Source organism: Platalea leucorodia, assembly GCF_965183815.1.
Source record: "Platalea leucorodia genome assembly, chromosome: 5".
In the NCBI taxonomy this organism is placed as follows: domain Eukaryota; kingdom Metazoa; phylum Chordata; class Aves; order Pelecaniformes; family Threskiornithidae; genus Platalea; species Platalea leucorodia.
This window is the reverse complement of record NC_138827.1, coordinates 91,268,937-91,290,772: the sequence shown is the minus strand read 5'-3', so window position 1 is coordinate 91,290,772 and position 21,836 is coordinate 91,268,937. Positions and strand designations below refer to the sequence as shown.

Genomic DNA, 21,836 nt, shown 5'->3' with positions numbered 1-21,836 from the left:
TTTTTGGGTTTCCTTACTAGATGCTGTGGGTAGGATTTTGCAGCACGGCTCATGCTCTGCACACCCCAAACTGGGGACCTGAGCCTGTCCTGGCACAAGGTTTTCCTCCCTGCACCGGAGCCTGGCATACCTTGCGGGGCAGAGTTAAAAATGCCAGATGACTCTAAAAAGCCTGTGTAAATAATACCTTCTTATTCAGCCCGTCCACTCCCTGGCTGCACTCAAAGCCAGGTTTGCTGGCGCCCATGATAAGGGGAAGGGTTTTGCTTCATTTTATTCCCAGCAGCTCTGCAGAGCCAAAAGAGGATAGAGAAAACTCTGGGGTGGATTTGCAGGGTGAACAACAACCAGACAAGCAAACAGCAGCATTTTACTTTCAAACCAGTTGCTGTTCAATCAAGGGTCATAGCTGAAGGTACTGCTTGCTGGCATTTTCAGGGTTATTTTTAAGAAGTGGCAATTAAATGCCTGCTGCAGTGCCCCGCTATATATTTTAGCGTGCCTGGCTGGAGTGCTTGTTGACAAATGACTTGGCAACCTGAGAAAGCAAATTTCCCTCTGTCTATTCTCATCCCCTAAGGGTTTCTTTAAGTAACTGCTGCTTTGCCTTTTTTCTGTGCAGCAAAGCTGGCTGCTGGGGCACAGTAAGCAAGGGTTGCACAGCTGAAAGCTTTTAGCGAGAGGGGAACGGAGGGAAATTCAGTGCGCCGCCCTCCAGCACACCCAAATTTTTCAGCATCAGGGCTGCTATAAATGGACTTGTGGGCTACAATTACAGGCTGGGTATTGGCTTGCAAATGAGCGTAGCGAGCATCCCCTGTGACTCTGCATCCCTTCATCCAAGGGGCAACAACAAGCAGCTTGTTACACGGGACAGGAGTGGGCTCACGGGACAGGGCAGGCTCCAAGCGGCAGCGGCCGCTCGGTGTGCTCGGTGTGGTGGACATCACAGCCACTGCTAGGGCTGTCATTAAAGGCACCCAAGGGGCTCTGCTCCACTGCAGCTCTTGTCTCCTTGGGCCTCGTGGTGCTCAGCCTCCTGGGATGAAATGCAGCCTGTCCTACCTACGTACCTCTTTTTTCTTCCACTGAAGCTGTTGCAGGAGAGAGGAGACCGCTCCCGAAATTGCCACCTCTGGTGTGGCAGGTACAGCAACCCCAAAGGAGACACACAAGGCAAGGAGGAGAGGTGTCCCGTGGGGGTTTCTCTGAGGCACAGCTTTCTTACAGAAAGTGCTTGGAGGCCAAGGACAGATGTGCAAGGCTCAATCTTGAACATCAGAGCTTTTGGGCAGAGCCTGAGTGGTGTCTTTAGCCACTGCCTGTGTATCAGCTGCAGCCCTGATTTGAGATGCTGTGTGCATGCCAAGCAGGTTACGTCCCGTAGCCTGGTGGATCTTTGAGCTGCAAAGTGGGGAGAGTTCTTCTCCCTATATGACTTTTCTCAGTTTCTTGAGAGGCTTTAGACCCTGCCACCCTAAACTGCAGTTTGTCTAGCCAGGCTCCTATTCTGCCCATCCAGAGCATGCTATGGGCTATTCCACCCCAGAGGTTGTGTTTTGGTTATAAGGAAGATAGGCAAAACTGGGATCTCTCCATTTCGGATGACACAACTGTGATTTGGACTTGCTTTGACTTGCTGTGGACTTGGAAGAGCATCTGAGGCTGCAGTGCCAGCCAAGCCTTGGGGCTGTAACATGGGGCAGGGACAGTCGCTGCTGGTTTTCACGTGACTGATGTGCAGGGAAAGCCTTGCACAGCCCTGGCTGGTGCCGCGGGCTGGAAACCCCGATTGCTCCAGTAAATCTCACTGGAACCGCTCATGGCAGCTGTCAGGAGATGCTCTGCTCCAGGCAGTATCAGGCTGGATGGCAGACCCCCGGCTGAAGCTACAGCTACCGTACTGAGTCCTGCTGCTGCTGCCAGCGGTCAGCGTTAATGATTGAGCCAAGAAACTGGCTACTGAGTAACGTCTTCAGTCCTTACTTAGGGCCTGATTTGGGAACGTGTTTATATTCGAGAGATGCACACAGCCATCTGTGTGCTTTTGGAGATCCCATAAAGCATGTAATGCCTGTTGACCTCCCTGGGAGAAGTAATTTTTGAGTCCATGAGATACAGCAGGTGGTAGAAATGCAGAAGCAACTTGTGCAAAGAGGGGACGAGATTGCTGATGTTACACATCACCATGGTGTGGAGCAAGCGGGGGGAGGGGAAAAGCTGGCTAAGCTAAAGGGTAATGCTGGCTTGGGAACCCACATTTATTCCGTAAGTGTATTTATTCATTTTCTAATGAAATGAGAAAATGATTCTGGATGATGGGAGACTTTGGAGCAGCCTTCCAGCAGGAGCAAGAGAGCAGACCCAAGCACTTTCAGGATGGAGCAGGGGTTCCAGCCACATTTGCTCATAGAAAATGGACCCGCAGATGCACAAACTTCTCCATCTTGTTTCTCATGTTCTGGTACACATTAACATCACATATGCCAAAACGTCCATCACCTGGGGTGCTTCAGCACCTGGATGGCCAGTGTAATCCACATCATATGTTGATCTCTTCTATCCCAGTGCCTCGTGGTAGCTGGATGGGTTATGCCAACCCTCCTGTTTGCCCTGCAGTTCTCAGACAGCTTCACGCTGGCTCTCTGGAGGCAGTGGGATTCAAGGTCAGGCGTCCAGCAAGCACCGGCTGAGTGGAGAGAGGGGAAGAGCTGCAGGGCCCTCCCTGCTCCCATCACGCCCTCGGGATGGGGCACACGGGCTGTGCTGGGCTCCAGCTGGCCATCAGCTCTGGAGACCTACTCACTCCTCACATGGACTCCACACTGCATGCATCTCCATCGGTTATTTGTTTAAGGCTTTTTTTTTTCTCCTTTAAACATTTATTTCTCCTAACACATAAAAAGGCATGGGGGTGCTGAACTGAATGCACACAAAGGTGGGTTTCAGCATTTGGCCCCACAGACCAGTTTAATTTCCACTGGTGGGAATCCAAAAATAAATTTCATGTCTGTGTTTTGATTATGCAAAATTTTCTCTAGTGTAAATGAGATCAGAGCTTGGCCCCGGTGTTACTGCAACGAGCTGAGCCTGGACATCCAGCACTGATGGGATTTTAATTTTTTCTTGTTTTTCCCTTCAGTCATCGAAAGCAGCCATCAGGCAAGAAGAAGTTTGGACACGGAGATAAGGACTTCTGGCGCTGTCGTGGGCAGCATGGAGCTGGTGACGATGCTGGCCGGGGGCCAGGAGCAGGCATCGCTGCCTGCCAGGCACAGCATGGTGCCGGCGGCGAGCGGGGCCACGCAGCACGTCAGTCCCCCCGCCGGCGGTGGGGATTTCACCTCGCCGGGAGCAGGGCCCCCGGACAGCCTGTCTGCCGGGACAGCGACCCACCTGCCCACCCACAGCCTTCCTCCCGGTGAGTTTTATTGACGCAAGAGTCCCTGTTTGCCTTACCCAGCCCATGGACCGAGCGTAGCCGGTGGGTTAGGAAGGTTTCTCACCCTATTGCTAGAAATTCAGATTTTTGGAAGAAATCCAATCCCAGAAAAGCTGATATTTTTTTTAAATGTTACAGTGAAGGTGATTTCTGGGAGCTGCTGCTGTCGTTATTCACCACCCAGCAGCACCCCAGAGAGTCTTGCCCATCATGGACCTCAAAGCAGAGTGGAGACCCCCCTGCATCCCCATGCCTCCTCCCCATTGCGAACTCAACCTAGATTAAGGGTGCCCAAGTTAAAAATATCTGACCAGCTGCATCATAATTTGTAGCTGAGGTCCTCACGTAGAGATCGTGCAAGTGAACACTTACCTTTGGGCTTGTTCATAATCTTCACCACTTTTGGTGGGACTGTGGTCATGAGTAAACTAATGTACTTTCTTAAGCATGCACTAAATCAAAGCCTGTTTCCCACACCAGAAGGACAAGGCTGTGCTGATTGCCCCGTCTCCATTTCAATTTTTTTCTTAATATCCCCAGATGAAATAAGTGTCTCGCTGAAATATGACCATAGAGGCTATCTTTAATTTTTTAATTCTTCATTTTTTACTTCCTCATTTTTTTCCCTGCTTAGGGACTAGAGTATGGAGCTGGCATGCCCAGGCTGCCAGCTGCTGGCTGTCCTGGCATAAGCTATTTACTGCTTTGTGCATTTTTAATGTTAAAAAAAAAAAAATCTGTGTTTCTCTTGCCATGCACAAATGAAGACAAGTTTTGAAATACTGATATTTTTTGGTGACAGAAACCCTCTGTTCCCAGCAGTCCCTCTTGCAGCGTGCTCTATGTTAAATAGAGGAAACACGGGGGATGCTGCTGTGACCCTGTCTATTGCATATGGTAGGGCTGGGTACCACTGCGGGTGATGCTGCTGCCACCCCAGCCAAGTCACGTTAGCTTGTCCAGGGGGAACATGACTCTCTCTGTGTTACTTTCCAGCCACTGGAAGTCATCACCGTGCTGTGGGCAGCTGGGAGAGAGGCAAGAGGACTTCTCCCGGCACCCCTGTGGCTGCGGAGGGCATACTGCAGGTTTTGGCAGCCACCAGCACTGATTCGGCCGAGAGGACGCTGGGTGGGCGCCATGAGGCCTGGGACATGGCAGGGTTCGACAATGCAACGAGGACGGTGCTGCTGCCTCCCTCCACAGAGACTCGTCCCCCAGGTGAGCCATCCCAGTTCAGCCTGGGAATGAGGTGGATGCTGTTCCCCGGAGAAACTGGGCATCGGTTGAGCCTGGCTTCCCTGCGTTGCTAGAGCTTTGTGCGCTGGATCCGGCCCTCCATCCTCACCATGTGCTCAGGGCAGTTTTCTGGCTTGCTTCATGCACAAGGGTGGAGAGCAGGATCCACGTGGCTTCTCCTGGCCTTGAAAATTAGGAATTACTTGGTGCAGCTCCCAAACACGAAGTTGCTGTAGGCAGAGTACAGGCAAGGGGACTGCGGGCTGTGGAGGGAGGCGGAGGGTGACAGCGGAGGATGCTGGGTGGGCAGCTCAGCCTGTCTCTGTGCTCTCATTTGCCTTCTCCCACTGCCTTGCAGGTGCCGGCAGCCCCTCTCAACCAGCAGGCACTGTGGCCGCTTCACCCAGCCCCTCGGGGAGCAGTGGGGGGATGCTACAGTCCCTCCCCAGCACCCCCCTCCCTGGCTCTCTGGGACCGCCCCAGTCCTCCCCCCGAGCTCCCAGTACCCAGACTGGTGCGAACCTTGTGGCACTACACCTCGGGGATGTCACAGGGGACTCCACAAGCCCTTTTCTCACAGCATTGCCTGCCACGGACAGCACTTTTGGAGGTGAGCTTTGCTGGCCCACGGGTTTGTTTTAGAGCTTTAAAAAGCCTTTATATAGCTTTTGCTTTCTTGAAACAGAGGAGATGCTGTGTTTTACATGCGCTCGGTTGGTTATTATTTGGGTGGCTAGCTGGAATTCCCTGCTGAAAGCAGGAAAAAGCAATGGAAAAAATAATTTGGTCAGAATCCCGCAATGTTTTCCACTTAAAAACAAAACAAAACAAAACAAAAAAAAGGTCTTTGGACCTTATAACTGTGTTCTGCAGGGTGGGCAACTGCAGCTGCGAAATGTCTTGGCTGGTTCAGTGCCAGCTGCAGAGCAAAGGCGAGGTCCCAGCCCCACCTGGGCTGTGTGTCCCACCCGGGCTGTGTGTCCCACCCGAGCTGTGTGTCCCACCTGGGCTGTGTGTCCCACCCCAGCAGTGCTGTAGCAGGACGTGAGGTTGGTAACCCACGCTGACAGCCACGCTGGCTGGGTCTGCTCTCAGTTAGACCGGGTGAGACACCCGTGTTCCAACAACCTGTATGGGACAACAAACCCAAGATCCCTGGGCTCCACATTTTCCCCTCATTTGCTTTGCAAGAAGCTATTTCTAGAGCTTTCAAAAACAGATACTTTGCCCCACTGCACAGGAACTTATTGAAAACCTTGGCATTGCCAAGTCCTTATCCTGTGCCCGGGGCTTGCCAGGAGCAAGTGCATCCCCAGGGCTCTCACATTAACGCGTCCCTTCCCTCTGCCACAGCTGCTGGGAGCAACAGCACAGCTGCAGAAAACCTGAGGTCTGGTATCCGAAGGGCAGCACCCGGTTCTGCGGCTCTGCCCTCGGCCTCGGCGCGCTCCTCAGTGGCCCCAGCGTGGGGACGTTTCCCAGGGTCCTCCACGGAGCACCGGCTCACCCCTTCTCGCCCGGCTTTGGAAAGTGCTGCCACGGGTGAGCTTGGTTAGTCTATGAGTTGTTGTTTTACCCTATTTTGTGCTGGATTTTGCACTTCCTTAAGCATTTTTCCTTGTGTCCTGTTAAACCCTGGCATGTATTGTGAGCTGCAGGCTCACATGGGAACGTGGCCATGCTCAGGTTTCCCCTCTTTGCTGTTTGATACCATATTCAAGCTCCAAAAAAATACTAAGAGAGCTTGCGCCCATTTCCACCAGTCTTAGAGCAAAGGTGGGATTTAAAGGCAAGTCCCTGCAGTCCTTGTCCCGTGGGATTTCCCGCTGGCTGAGCCGCCCTGGCTCTCGCAAAGCCGCGCTGTCCTGGCGGTGAGCCCCAGGTTTTGTGCAAGGTCTTCCTGTGGCGAGGGGATTTATGCCTTTCCAAAAGAGCACTTTGCCCAGATTGAAAACTTCCTATGCTTAATATCCGTATGTGCGCTGTAAGCATCTAGGAAGAAAATGGATCAATCTGTTTATAATTTCATACGTCTAAATCCATTTTTTTTTTATTGTGCTGTAGCCATTGGAAGCAGCTATGAGCCGTCCAACGTCTCGGCCACAGAAAGGAGAGTTTCGGATTTCCCCACCACCAGTACCTCTGTTTCCACAACAGGCACCAAGGGTGGAGGGAGGATGTTAAGATCTCTGCCAGCCAGCACCAGACTGGCCCAAACAACAGAGATTTCCACCACTGGTACCGAAATCACCAGCTCTTCAGACCAGACCTGGTCTCCTGGGATGTCTTTGGGAGGCCAGGGTGGTGGTGGCAGAGGTGCCACAGACTTGCTGCTCACGGGCTCGCTGTCTGCTTCGGAAAGCACTTCCACGAGTGAGTTTTGATAGCTAGCTGTATAACTCAGAACATTATTTAAAGACTCTTTATAAACAAAATACATCCTTTTTATTTTAAAGAAAGGAGGAATAATATTGTATTTGGCACATTCTGTACATTTGAAAACATTTCACAGAAATGAAAGTATGGATAAATATTATTCTTGTTGGAAGAGGAGGATAGATTTTCCTTGAAAACTTTCAGTTGAATTTTGCAAGCAATAACTTCAGGAGTTCCTATGTAGAGACCATTTTTTCCCCCTGTTTTAATGATTTCCTAGTATTAAATATTTCCGTATTGAATATTCACACATACATTGTCTACATCTACTGATAGCGGGATGAAACATACCCAGCTGTTTTCATTTACGTGTATGCAGTTTTATATTTCTGTTCTCCTTTTTGTCAGCCTTTAGCAGCAGTTATGAACCAAAGAGCATCCCAGCTGCAGAAGAGGCGACGCTGCACTTGGATGCCCGTGGTGCTGACAAGCCCAGCATGGTGCCGGGGTCCCCCCCAAATGGCCGCACAGCTGGGGTGACAAGGAGCTCTGCCACCAGCACCGACCCCACCAGCTCTTTGGGAGGGACCTTCTCCTCCTCGGGGGCTGGGACACACCGTCCTAATGGCTCACGGGAAGCCACCGACCTCCCAGCACCTCCTGGGCAGCCTTTGCTCACAAGCTCCCTCTCTGCCTCCGAAAGTACTTCCAGAGGTAAATTTGTTAGTCTGAAAGTTGGCTGCTTTGGGGTCGGATGGGATTTCACATCCCGCGCTGTTTTTCTTTAGATATGGCCATCGGTCGCTATTGGATATGTGGGTATTTTTATTACTGGCTGCCTCGGGCTGGGGGGAAGGGTGGGAGTGGATCTCAGCTTTTGGGTGAAAAAGTGAAAAAACATCAATGTCCTCATTGCTAATGAAACTCCCGTGCTGGGAAAAGCAGCCATCGTTTAGAAATACGTGCATGCACTTTTTCCCTGCCGGAGACACTTTTGCTGGGGATTTGCAGCCGTTGCCTGGCACTGCGTCTGCCGTGCAGGCTGGTCTCTGAGAGAGGTGGCATGTTGAGACTCACCCTGTGCCCTTGGAGTGGTCCCAAGTGAGCTCTGCCCCACCATTCACCATTAATGCACAATTAAGCCCATCACTTTGCGAGTCGTAGTGCGGCTCCTGCTCTTAGTGAGCTGGTGAAATATTGGCATCCCCAGCACTGTGGTTTGGGAGAGCCCTGGGGCAGCACGCCTGCTAAACGTGGGGTAAATCAGGCTGGGTCGAACGCCAGGCTAGGGTGCTGGGGTGTTTATGAGCATCTTATGGGTGAGGCTGTGTCTGGCCCTGTGTGGTCCTCGGTGCCCGGGGCTGTGGGGGGCTCGGCCCCACTGCTGTGTCATCAGCCCGGCACTGAGATGGCAGCCTGACTCTCTGGACTGTCACCAAAAAACCTAAACCAGGCCTTTTTTAGCTCATCCCTTAGAGTTGCTTTGAAGTCAAAGGTATATACTCCTGATTTAAATAGGCTCAAAGGCACCTTAAATGCGTAAATTGGGTATTGTGCACAGCCTGCAGTTAAAAACCATGGTTTTAAGTTGTGATTTTCATGGCTTTTTGTAAGCCACATGTGCCTGAACATAGGGGATTCACCTCTTCCCAGAGCAGCGCCTTTTCCAGGTTGAGAGCTTGGTCTATTCAATATCTCAACAGTGTACAAACATAGACTGTACAAACAATCCCTCAAATGTATATATGCATACATCAAACCTGGTTTTATTGTATCTTAGGTGTCAGAAGCAGCCACCAACCAGTTAACAGCTCAACGACAGAGAAAAACCCCCTTGCTTCCTCTCCCACCGGCGCTTTCATTTCAGCCACGGCCACCGGCAGCGGCGGCAGGCCCCCGAGGTCTGCCACAGGCAGCAGCCGATGGGCAGCAGAAGTCTCCACATCCAGTAGTGGCACGTACAGGACCTTGGGCACGATCGGATCCTCGGCTGTGTCTTCTATGAGAGAGACCTACAGAGTTCGTGGGTCCGGAGAAACCACGGATTTCACGGAGCATAACACGCTAACACGCTCTCACTCTCCTTCGGAAGGTCCTTCCCAAGGTGAGCTCAAGTTAGAAGGGAATTACCATTTTTCTTGTAAGTAAAAGGAGGACAGTTGTTGTATCTTACACTTGCCTGACTCTTTTCCCCTGTCAAAAGACGTGACAGCTATGCAGAATATATTGTTTGGAAGGATGCAGTATGATTTTTGTATCTGAAATATTTCAGCTCTTGCTGGACCAAAACATGTGGTTTGGGTTTTTGACAGAAAGGGTCCATGTGTGGAAAGTTTTGTTACGCCAAGAAAAACAATTAACTTTCAAATCACGATTTCTTTTTTTTACTATCACCAGTTGCTATCTCTATTTTATAGGCAGGAGAACTAAGCAAGGGAGGATTAGATCATGTCCCTGCAGTCCCAGGGACTGGACCTCAGTTCCTGCCCTCTGTCCTGCCCCTTGGACCATGCTGCTCCCCAGAAATCGAACCAGTTCAACAAATTTAAGGCAACTTTGAATGTGGTCTCGGAGGCCCTTCATGCCGCTGCTTGGTCCTAGACCCTGCTGCGATGCTGAAGGGGTCTGATCCCCCTGGCCCCATTTCTTCAGACCTCTTCTCTAAGATTTTCACCCTGCTCAGTGTTGTGCCTTGTCTGAACTGATTTCCAGGCTTTTCTGGGTTGTTATGGTATTTGTTTGTTCTAGCAGCATGGAGTGCACTCAGGCACATAATGGTGAAATCAAGTGTACGGCGTAGCGGTTCAACGGTTTTTATATAATAGCACTTTTCTCAGCATCAAACCATGTTTTTTAGAAGACAAATTTCTGTAGGAAGGATTCACGTGTTTGGAAATTTCCTATTTTCTCTGGATTGACATCTTCTCATATTTTCTACTTGTACATGTACTTGCTGCCTCTGGGTGTTACTGGAGGAAAGCTCGTCTGTTTATTTATAGTTTGACATGTGTAAAAATGTAAATTGTTTCTTTATCACATCTTAGCTACTGGAAGCAGCCATGTGTCATTCAGCATCCTGTCAACAGAGAGAAGAACCGATTTCCCCACCACCAGTACCTCCGTTTCCACAACAGCCACCAAGGGTGGAGAGAGGACGTTAAGGTCTCTGCCAGCCAGCACCAGACTGGCCCAAACAACAGAGATTTCCACCACTGGTACCGAAACCATCAGCTCTCCAGACCATACCCAGTCCTCTTTGGGAGGACAGCGTGATGGTGGCAGAGGTGCCACCGTGTTGTCCATGGACCCATTGCTCACAGGCTCGCCGTCTGCTTCAGAAAGCGCTTCCCCAGGTGAGCTCTGACCGTCCCTGCGGGGCTTCTTCCTGTAGATCTCAGACATCTACTCTGTATGGAGGTGTGAGGGCATGCTAGAAGGTGCTGGACAATGGCATTGGGCATTATGGAGGAAAATTTCAACTTCCAGAGAAACATGCATTAGCTGTTTTTTGAATTTAGTCCCCAGAAAAACCCAGCTTTCTTACAAGACCAGTCTGGCCCCGAGACGGTGTGTTTTCTGAGACAGCACAATTTCAAGACTGCCCCATTGGCTGTGTTTATACAAGCAGGAGGCAACACCAGTCATTCCTGACTCCCTTCCTGGGATGCAAATGCAGCATTTACTGACACCGTACAGCCCTGCCAAGCTTTATTTCAAGTATCAGGGAGTCAGGAGCTGCCATGACCCCACCTCGCTCACCGTGGGCACGCAGTGCCCACGGCTGGAGTGCAGTGCCAGGAGCAGTGCCGAAGGGAAGCAAACCCAACCGCCCTCCCACGACTTGTTCCTAGTGCCTTCTTCAGGGTGTCTTCCCGTGAGCAGCACCTCCTTGTGCAGGAAGGGCTTGGGTCTTCACAGTTTTTTCCAAGTTTAGATCTTCTGCTGTGTTATATCTGTGCCATCAGCCTAACAGTGGTGATGGAAGAGGGCACGCCCACCTGTTTATAGCTTAGGATCTATAAATCCATTTTGCTTTGTCCTTTCTTAGCAGAAGGGACCTTGGCTACAGGAGGACGCCTGCCCGATGCTCCTCTCACCAGTACGCCCAGCTCAGTGGTAGCCACCAGTGGTGGGGAGAGGAGCACAGTGCCTGTGTCAGACACCCGCACAGCATCCAGCACGGCAGGGAACTCTGCTCCCACTCCACCCCGCACCAGCTCCCTGGACGTGGTCTTTCTGCCGTCCTCATCGGCAACAGAGCCTGGGAGGCAGAGCGATGTTTCGCAGAGCGGTGCCAGACGTGGTGAGCTTCCAACGAAGCTGCTGCCTGCATTTTCTCCCAGCATTTCAGTGCCTTCGCCTTCACCAAGTGCTTCAGGTGAGTCTTGTGGTTTCCCAGTTTGCTGTGGAGGACATCCCTCCTTCTCACCTCCTTCCCGAGCTCCCACCCTCCCTTTTCTAGCTTTAAAGTAGATTTGCCTTTTTAGTAAGCCTGGTTTATAGTGAAGGGCATCTGAGGGCATTTCTCGTGTTGGGAACTAGATGGCCAGGCAGCTCTTCTGGGCCACATGTGAGGGCTGCCATGGAGCCTGGACCTCAGCCTTCAAACCAGGGAAGTCTGGCACGAGATGTGCCAGAACTTTCTGCAGGACACCCAAGACCAAGTCCTACCTCCCTGCCACCATTCTTCTTCAGAAACACCATGCACCACGATCTGTTTTATTTTTCTAGTGTAAAAGGGAAAAGTACAGATCGCCTGGGAACCCCACTTAGCAAATAAGTGATGTTGGTCACCAAGCACCACCTCGTCTGCGGGAATTTAAATATTCAGATTTTAGTCCCTGTAGAGGCCTCAAAGGTATTGTTAATACATAAAATATATATATTTTATATATATATATACACACATGTATGTATATCTCTGCTTTGCAATTCCAGAGAGAGGAAAAAGAGTTTCCGGTGCTCCTACTGAGACCATGTACGTCTCAACCGCACTCTTCAGCCATGAGGAGGGGACATCTCGAGCTGCTGCTAACCATGGCACATGGAGTACGGCGGCAGCAAGGCCCACATCTCACCCGCACACGGCTGGGGAGCCCCACACAGGCCCCCTCCCGTCCTCCACGGCATGGCCTGGAGCAGGACACATCTCATCCAGCCGTGCGGGGTACCCTGAACCCGAGGTCACCCTTTCATCCAGGGTCTCCACCTACTTCTCGGCTGCCAGTGAAGCTTCCAGTGAGTTTTTCTGAACTCCGGGATGGCATTTGAATTTGGAAAAAGCCCACTCCCTCTCCCTCCCACTCTTCTGTGGGGTTGGTATGACCACCAACATGTGTCAGAGCTGTTGTGGGTGTCACGGGCAGGATTGATAAGCAGTGGTGATTTTGCTCCTTGGTGTTGTATATCTGCAGCTGTTGATGCTTAATAAAAAAGTCTCAAGAATGAGACATATAGCTTCTTGCTGTAGGACACATCTACTACCTCCCCTGGGTTGGGGTGATAATTATAAATAAAATAAATATGCCCATTATGACTCTAACGGTACTGATTGTCCCCCTGTATTTGGACAGTCCTGTTTCTTCGGACTAGGCTTTGTGTGTTAAATCCACATTTAAGGTGATAGATGTGTGAGATCTACATAATCTGTATTTAATCTGTGTTTATCTGTGCAATTTTATTAATCTGCATTTCCAAACAGAATTATTGTAGAACTCACAAGTGCTCTCTGCTCTGAGATGATAAAATCAGATGCCTACTTTTTGATCCTATTCCAGCCATGGGCAGCAGCCATCACTCCCTAAGCAGCTCGAGTGCCGAGGAAAGGATATCCAGCCCCATCACTGATCCTGCATACAGTTCATCCACGTCTGCTGACGGTGGAGAGAGGACGCTGCACTCGGTGATGGACGGCGCGCTGGCTGGTGGCACGGAGAGCTCCTCTTCCTACGCCGAAACCGCCAGCTCTCGAGGGCCGGTTGAGCCAGCGTCGGTGGAGCAGAGCAGGACGGCCAATGCCTCCGCCAGCAGTGCAAGTTTCACGGGCTTTGCGACAGAGACGCTCTTCACACGCTCTTCCAAGATACCCACTTCTTCTTTCCAAAACGATCTCACAAGTAAGTTAGTGTCTCCTGGTGTACATTTCTGGGGAGGAAGGTCACATTGTCCTGCATTTATCTATGTTGTATACAAGTTCTCATTCATTAGTACATGCAATGCCACCTGTGGGTGCACTCAGGAGGATATTTTCATCAAAGGACTCAAAGCCAGACCCCACCAGGCTGGGGAATCGTTCCAGGGAAACTTTCCTGTTTTGATGGCCGCATTATTTTTTTGCAGCCTACTTGGTTTCTTTTGGGTGATGCTTTCAGAAATGCTTCATGATGACCTAAATCAATTGTAGACTTAAACCAAATTTTCAATACCCTATTTTTTATTTTTAGAGATTGCTGAATTAACTGTACATCCTGAAATTCATATTATAAGACTGACTGCACCTTTTATGCTAAATAATCTGATTTTTTTGCAGACTGATGTGCTACTCATTTAGGATTTCCTGACTGCAAAGTTTTCAATCAATGAGATCATGATAAGCTGCAAATTAACATAATGGAATAATTTCATCCTAGAGAGGCATGAAGTTCACTGTGTCTAAAAACAAACCGACTGAAGAAGATGGATATTCTTTAGTTGGGAATGGAGGATAAAGAGGGAGATGATACGAGTTTTATAAATTAGGAGTGATAAAGAGAACAGATGGGTTTTCCTGCTTAGCTTGCCACAAAATATCACAGAACGCTAAGTGCTCAATCCCGTTAGAAAAGCAGTACTGGAAGAATAGCGTTTTAGAAACCTACACGTTTCATGGGAGGCTTGTGTTTGTCTGAGTTCACCATTTTAGAATGAATTAAGAAGTGCAGAAGACTTCTAATTCAATAGCCTTGCTTGCATGGTGCTCTAAATTGTTGGAAGAGCATGGGCCAGTTCACAGACAAGAACATTTTATGTATTTAGCAAGTGATTTTAATATGACATCAAAATACTTTCACGTTAATCTGTCTTTCTAATATATTTTGTCCTTTTACTCCAGGCTTTTCAAGTAGCCATCAGCCAGCCAGTAGCATCGATGCTGAGAAACGGACCTCGGTTTCTCATACAGACGGCATGTACATTTCAACCACATATACCAGAGGAGGAGAAAGAACCCTCTTGTCTATCTCGAATAGCAGCACCTCTGCTGACTCCTCGGAAAGTTCTACCTTTTTTTCTGAAATTTCCAACCCTTCTGATTCATTGAAGTCTTCTGTGGCACAGGACAGGACAAGCAACGTATCCAGTGATGACAGTTTTGTTGAACCATCTACAGAGCCATTGCTGGTACACTCTTCCAAACTGCTGACTTCTGCTTCTGCAGGCAGCGTACCAAATACAACTCTCTTCAACACTGACTCTGAGTTGTTGACCACTGGCCGATCCTCTCTGTCTTCATCAGCACTTCCAGCCTCTTCCTCAGTGTCATCACTGCATCACTCACTGTCATCAACACCACCACCAACTTACTTGTTTACATCAGCAGAGTCATCTGAGCCACTCTCGTCCTCTGTGATGGCGTCTTCACCCCCTCTGCAGGCTTTGTCGTCCTCCTTGCCCACTTCTTCATTGTCTTCCCCATCTTATTCATTAGCATCTTTATTGCCTCTGTTCTCATCACCATCATCCGTCTCACAGTCCAACGATCGTGGTCAAGTAAGCACCTCTGTAGCTACAACTGTGGTCAGGCGAGTGCCCTCCACAGCTGCCGTGGCCGGGAGCTCGCCCAGAGGGACCAACAAGCACAATGTCACACACCATCCCCAAAACAGCACCACCTTCACCTCCAACAGGTCTCCTCCTCTCCCCACAGCACCCATGGAGCAGCTTGGTGGACACATCGTGTCCGTGTTTGCTCCCGTGACGGTAACGGAGACCACCTCGCTGAGAGCCACCACTGTACAGGGAGGTAGCTTTGGAAAGGCAACGTCGCTGCTCACCACAGCCGGTGATGCCCCCCAGGCTGGGCCGACGGATGCACCCCTTAGTCCCTCACCAAGTGCAACAAACCACAGCATCATCATTCCTGCAGTGGCACTGACCACGGTGAAACCTCCTGTGCTGACAACACTGGCCAGTCGCCAGCCAACCCCAGGTGACACTAGCACCACGAAAGCCCACAGAGCTCAAACACCAGCTGCCACTAAGCACGTGTATACCACTGGTGAAAGCACAGAAGCTGTGGATCCCACCACTGCAAGGCCTGATAAAGTCACCAAGGAAAACATCCCTGTTACAAGTCCTTCTGAAGCCCCTCCAACCAGCAAGACCACTGTGAGCATTGCAACTACTTTGGCTGCTACCAAACCAACCACTGTTCCTCCGTTGAGTAGCACAACTGGGGTGAGGACATCATCTCCAGCAACAGGTAACATGTCTAATGGCACTCATCAGTGGTGGGGCCAGGGATGAGGGGGCCAGGAACACCTGGGTCCCACTTTAAGGGTCTTCAAAGGGTTATGTATGATGGCTATTGTCAGCAGGGTTTGAAGATAAGAACTTGGTCTCCGTGTTGGTATTTTTAAGCTGAGGGTTTAGCAATCAAGCAGAACTGCTGGAAAAGGGTGAACATTTTGGTGAACATTTCTGATAGAAACGTTAAGCTGAAATTTGAGAATTTTAAGAAAATAAAGCTGACTGGCCTTCCAGGTAAGCGTAGGATGCATTTTATATTTGTCAATCAGTCGACAATATCGATTGATATCAATCAATATCTATCTTATTCATGAGAAAAGGAAGTTGGCCAGCACTTGGTATTTGTGTTGGAACTTCTGTTATTATGACCTCTGGTCATTTTCTTCCCACCTCACTAAATAATCTCCTACTCAAGGGCCTGTTGCTTCTCCTGGTAGGCTACGTACCATAGTCTTGCTGAGTGTGTTGCTACAATCATTTATTACTGCTGCCAGGCTCCTTATCTTCTCAAGTAAATTCATTGACTGAAGTTTTATATGAATGGAAATCAATTGTGTGTTTAAAGTTCAGGAGCCTGGCCCTCATGCCACTGCAGGATATTGTGTGTGCTAAATGCATTAATCTCGGTGAAATACTGGCAATAGTATATATTCCATCCGATAATTAAGTATTTAAAGGTTATTTCTCAGGATGATTAGTTTTAATTGCAGCTATGGCTTCATGCAAAAAAATTCACTGTAGGGGAATGGATTTTTTTAATCGAAAAATTAAGGTATCATATCCTTTTTACCAACTCATTCACTCTTTTGTCAAGTTATTCTTTCCTTTAAATACCAAGTTTTGCCATTTACCAGAATGCAAAAGATCCTTCTGCTCCCTTGGATAGGGTGCTTTGTACATCGGTACTCACTGCCGCGAGAGAAGAAGCTGCCCTGGGCCCCACTGTTCAAAGCGCAAACTGAAGGACGACAAAGTGAAAGCCAACATTTTAAAATACACCCACTCATTTCTGGCTGCTTAGATCAGAGACACGAAATCTCCTTCTCACTGATGCTGAGGTAGCCATGCCAGGCTAGTCGAAACACAGAGATTGCGTCAAACGGTGTGTCCTGACGCAAAGGTCGGCTCGGGACTGTCTGGTCTGCAGGGCCTGCGTGATGCCATGCGGTATCGCAGCGCTGTCAGAAATACACGCACGGGTTTGGCTCTCATGCTATGTACTTGAACCGCAAAGCCCATCCTTCCTGCCTCTGCTGCAGTGCTCGGCAGCAGCAGCAAAATAGGTATGAGTGGTGTGTAAGCTGTCTTGCTCATCTTGTAGTGCCTTGTTGCCCACAAGTCCACAGTCCTGCCTATGGTCTGCCCTTGCATGCATGTGTGACATGCAGTTGTGCTCGTGTGAGTCATATGCACAGCAAGAGGAGCATTTTTGACCAGGACATGGTTTTTTTCAAAGGGAAGTATTGGATATTGTCTCCAGAATTTGCAATTTGGGTTGGCTAATCTATGAAGCATCTGAGACTACAGTCATTAATCGCCTGATACTCCATATTTCACAGTTGGTGTCTGCTTCCCAAGCCCTTGCTCACCCAGCGGGAAGTGCATTACGAGCGGTGTCACAGGCAGGTATCGCTGCTGTGCCCATCCTCAGCCTGGCACGGAGGAGGCTGCAGCCCTGGTGAAGGAGGTGACAGCAGCCAGGGCTGCCTCCACCATTGCTGGGTAACCTACGGACTGCCTCACTGTTCAAGCACTAGCTTTGGATCATGGAAATAGGGCTTGGATGAAAAGGGCAGGATTTTGGCAAAGAAAGAAGCCTGTGCTCCCATGTCTAGCTCTGGCTGTCAAGGTCCCTTCTTCGGTCTCTCCATCCATAACTGTGGGGTTGTTTGTCTTTGAAAAGCACCCTGAGATCTGCAGATGAGCAGTGCTGTAGACAAGCTGGGGGTTCATGTTAACATGGATTAACACTGCATCCCAAGGGCTTTTGAGTGAATATTCAAGAGAAAGTGGTTTGTATTTATTCTTTCAGCTCCAACAGAATAATTAAGAACACGATAAATAGTAAGCACAAATGATGCAATGAAGCATCTGATAATGCTCAGGGGGTCACAGAAGAGGAGCCAAGTTTATCTTTTTTAGCCCAACAGTTGATGATTTTTCCTATTCTGTAACTATAGCCTGTGTTTTTTTCTGCTTTTGTAGATGTGGATAAATGTCTTTCCAACCCTTGTCCTGCGCTGGCCACCTGCAACAACACCCGTGGCTCCTATATCTGTCAGTGTCCTCTTGGATATGAGCTGGAAAAAGGAAAGTGCAATTTAGGTAAGAAAACAAAAGTGAAAAACCAGGGGAGAAAAAGATGGAAATAATTACCTGTAATCTTCTAAACTAAATTAACCTAGGCTCAGACTAGTTCAGGAGCTTAATGTTCCTCCCAACCACCGCTTTTAACAAGAGCCTTTTACTGTTTATACAAGTGCAGTGTCTAATGCCTGTCGTGTCGGGGTGCCCCGGGGAGCAGGCGCAGTGATAGCTGAGGGTTTCTTAAAAACACAGCAACAGAGCGGTGGGCTCAGGCTTGTTAGTAAGGACAGATGTGCCTCTTCTGTTCCTAATGTGTTTTACAACCCCCAAAAAGCGTTCAGCAGCTTATCGTAGCTCCCAGCTCTGCAAACCCCGGCGACGGCGCTTGGCTTGGGAGAAGTGAGTGGGGCTATTGTGTAACCTGGCTTCAGCGGGATCAGCCATGTGCGGAAAATTAAGCAGCCGTGAAAGTCTTTGTAAGATCAAGGTCTTGTTTCGTACCTTTAGCATTTTTCAGGCAGCACAGTTATTAGCTGGAACTCAGGTTCTGACCCCCTCCTTTCTGTTAGAGGACTCTCAATCTCAAGGACTTACAATGTCCCATTGTAAAGGGGAATTTGTTTGGCTAGAGTTTCTTCTGACCCTTAATCAGCGAGGATTAGAGGCATGGAAATTTTGCTAAGGAAACATGGGTGAGGTGTCCCTGAAGGGTGTTTTGAAACATTTCTTCGAGTTGGAATGTGTCAGCTTCTAATTTAGAGAGTTGTTTTGATTATGCCTTGAACTGGGATACGGGCAGATTATATAAATACTGTGAAGGTGATTCTCATCTTATTTTTACCCGGAGTTGCTACATTAGAGCTGTCTGATATAAAATTTGTGGTGAAGATAGGCTCTGTGGATGGGAAAAAATGGGAAAGAATTGGAGGCTTTATAATGTTATCTGCAACCGTATTTGTTTTTCTGGTGGAACATAAAACTGGAGCTCTGAGTTCTCATTTCCACCGAGTATCTCATGACACTTAATACAAGATTTAGGGATATTATCTCTCTGAGTCTGGACAACTTGGATTATTACATTCTGCTGCCATGAATCAAATATGAATCTAAGCATGGAAAAATGCATCATTTGGATCTCTTTTCAAATGTCATTGCTCATTCTGTCCAACAATTTGAAAAATGAAAATGTCCTTTCTGCAGTGCTTTATTTTGACTTGCTGATTTCCTTTCCTTCCATTGCAGGGAAGGGTAAGAGATTTGACATGTTTACCTCTAATTATTATAAATAGCTTTGGTACCTGAAACCGTCTTGTTACTAAATTTACCCATCTCCCTCTGTGTTCAGGGGTCCTTTTAAATCAGTCTGTGTTTCTATATAAAATGTTTGAATGCTGCAGTGAAATGGTGGCTGTTCAGCAGCACTGAGCTCTGGAATTTGACTGGGGCTGTGGGAACATCTCAGCAACCCTTGGGAAAAATCCCAAGGCTGGGACTTTGCTTTAATGGGGCAGTGACTCTCAGATGTGAGTTTTCTGTCCGCTGCGTGAAGGAGTTTTCCATGCAGACAGGCTCTCATGTAAGGCAGATGAAACCGCAGCTACGCATGGCATGGGAATGTGTTCCAACTATCTTGTCTTATTCTTCTTTTTAGTAAGAACATTCATCGGCCAGGTCCCCCTGAAACTTAATATTACCCATGGGAATTATGCAGAGCTCCTCCACGTCGAGGGTGAAATCCTGGCGATGGTGAGTGTCATTGCTGGGACTTTGGCAATGCTGATGGGACAGGTCCCCTTCGCTCCTCTTACGGTTGTCATGGGAAGGCACGAGACTCTGTAGCATGGATTTAGCCTTTTTAATCATTGAACCATCCTGGTCTGGTGTAAGTAGGTCTGGTGAGATGTACACTTTTGAATCCCAGCACGCTTCTCTCCCCTGCCCTGCCCAGGCTGCCAAGACAGCAGCGGAGAGATCCGGCTCCGATGGGGCTTAAGACAGTGTATCTGCCCAGAAAATCCTGAAGCCCTTTTCGTGAAGTGGTGTGGCTGGGTTCACACTTCTGTAGCCTCCATCCTTTCCTAGTGTCTCCTGGCTACATTGCCTTTACCAGACCTCGAAAGGGCATTAGTGCTCCTCCAAGGTCAAACATTAAAACAGTAACTCTGGGCTTCATTGTTCATCAGTAAATCTCACAGGTGCTGGGGCGGGTTGGACTGTAGCTGGTGCCACCTTGCTCTTCGCCAGACCCCATGGGATGAAGCACAGCAGCAGCACCCACCCAAACATACCTTCCTCTTGGTGGAGTTTCCCAGCCATGCTATCGCAACCATGTGGCCCTTGGGCAGTTGAGAGCAAGCTCTGGGTGAGCTGGTGGCTTCCCCATATGCTGTGCCATCAGTTGCTCCAAAAATACCACTGGGCTGGGGATAGGTACATCTCTGTGCATTTTTTAGCCAGATCACTGCATGCCTGAGTTTCTCCTGTTAGCAGTTCCTGGGCCAGCTGCAGTTCATCCCAACTCTTTTTGGAGTAGGTGATTTGGAGACGCTGCCAAAGGAGGGGGGAGCCGGGCTGAGTCACCTTGATTCTGCCTGCACGGCTTGTGCTGGGGAGTGAACACAGACAACCGCATGGATCTGGGGAGAGGGAGGCTCCTTGGAAGATGTGCAGTCTCCCAGGGTGCCGCTTTGAGCTTGGCCTCACATGGGGCTCTCTCCCCGCTGGCTTCTGGCTCGTCCTCGGCCTTTGCGGTCATTGCACAGTGGGGCCCCAGGCAGATGCTCATGTCAAAACCCCCAGGTCTTCGTTCCTGTCCAAGGATGCATGATGGTGTCTTTGGCCATCCCTTGCTGGCAAAAGGACGGCGCATCTTTCTTATCGAGCAGCTGAACTGCTGGGATGCTCAGAGCCCCCTCGGCCTCAGCAGGCAGCTCTGGCGAATGCAGGGGATGGTGTCGGTGACCCAGGAGGGGTGTCCCATGCTACGTCCTGCCGGGCTGCCTCCCTCCATCCCCCCTAGGGCACTAACAGCTGCTCTCTCCTCTGCAGCTCAATGCATCGCTGTCGGGCTTGCCGGGGTACCGCCACTCCACAGTTAAGGCGACCAGGTAAGGCTAAGGCTACCAGGGGAAGAATGAGAAACTCGAGCACTTGGGATGTTCAACTTGAGATCCATGTTCTCCATTTTGAGTTGGTGCTGGGCTTGACGCAATCCGGCCTGGCAGTAGTGCAGGGCATGGGGAATGCCTGACCACCTTGCCCGGCTCTCCTGGTACCCTCCTCCTGGCCTGAGCGGCTTGGGGGCGGGCTTGTGAGCTTGTGAGGGATTTATGGCTGGTTTTAAAGTGAGCTACCAGCACCCCTTCCAGCCCCAAATTTACCTCTCTGTGTGTAAGTTTGTCCTGTTTTTAACGTCTGTTACAATGCACGGCTGTTTCAGTATGTATGCAATATTGTGTCTGCGATAAGCATTGCTTGCGTTAATGAGAGTCCTATGTATAATGTGCGTTAATGAGTCCTATGTATATGGTGCTAACAATGACATCAGACTGACCCGTGGTACTCAGGGCTGTTTTGTTTTGTTTTCTGTTAGGGAGGCAAATTTTGTGCATGTTTCAGTGCAATCCACGTTCTCTTTAGCATCCAACGTGACTTTCTACGATGTTGTCAGCAGCGTGAAAAGCTACATTCGAGATTGCAAATCCCCCACCGAAGCCTGCCAGCTCTTCTCCAGCCTGAAACCGCTCCACAGAGGTAAATAGCATCTGGAGGGGGTGTGACGGGAGGGGAAAGGGATGTTTTATTTGGCTCCTTTTATAACAGGGGGAGAAAGATTTTGGCGTTTGGAAAAACCCTTCTGAATCTTTTTTATCTTATTTAAATGGGAGTCATCTTAAGAGCCTTGCAGTACAAAAGGCATGCAGATATCGAGCCTTATCTTCGCCACATGTGTGAGAAATCTGCCTCT

The 21,836-nt window shown here is 49.3% G+C and overlaps 1 protein-coding gene across 4 annotated transcripts in view; it reads left to right on the top strand.

Annotated features, from left to right (window-relative positions):
- HEG1 (heart development protein with EGF like domains 1) overlaps positions 1–21,836 on the top strand; it is a 56,104-nt gene that overhangs the window by 16,369 nt on the left and 17,899 nt on the right. The window contains exons 2-17 of one of the 4 annotated variants that reach the window (XR_014228189.1): positions 3,143–3,421; positions 4,439–4,663; positions 5,040–5,291; positions 6,035–6,232; positions 6,746–7,054; positions 7,466–7,771; positions 8,838–9,161; positions 10,102–10,410; positions 11,106–11,435; positions 11,996–12,295; positions 12,835–13,173; positions 14,148–15,515; positions 17,768–17,887; positions 19,521–19,615; positions 20,918–20,976; positions 21,509–21,622. Coding sequence is in view for 3 of the 4 variants with exons in the window: in XM_082312045.1 (XP_082168171.1) it covers positions 3,143–3,421; positions 4,439–4,663; positions 5,040–5,291; positions 6,035–6,232; positions 6,746–7,054; positions 7,466–7,771; positions 8,838–9,161; positions 10,102–10,410; positions 11,106–11,435; positions 11,996–12,295; positions 12,835–13,173; positions 14,148–15,515; positions 17,768–17,887; positions 19,521–19,615; positions 20,918–20,976; positions 21,462–21,622 (4,974 nt within the window). In the remaining variant the exon portion in view is untranslated. Of the gene's footprint in view, positions 1–3,142; positions 3,422–4,438; positions 4,664–5,039; positions 5,292–6,034; positions 6,233–6,745; positions 7,055–7,465; positions 7,772–8,837; positions 9,162–10,101; positions 10,411–11,105; positions 11,436–11,995; positions 12,296–12,834; positions 13,174–14,147; positions 15,516–17,767; positions 17,888–19,520; positions 19,616–20,917; positions 20,977–21,461; positions 21,623–21,836 lie in introns of all 4 variants that reach the window. The other 3 variants (XM_082312047.1, XM_082312046.1, XM_082312045.1) reach the window with 3 other exon arrangements.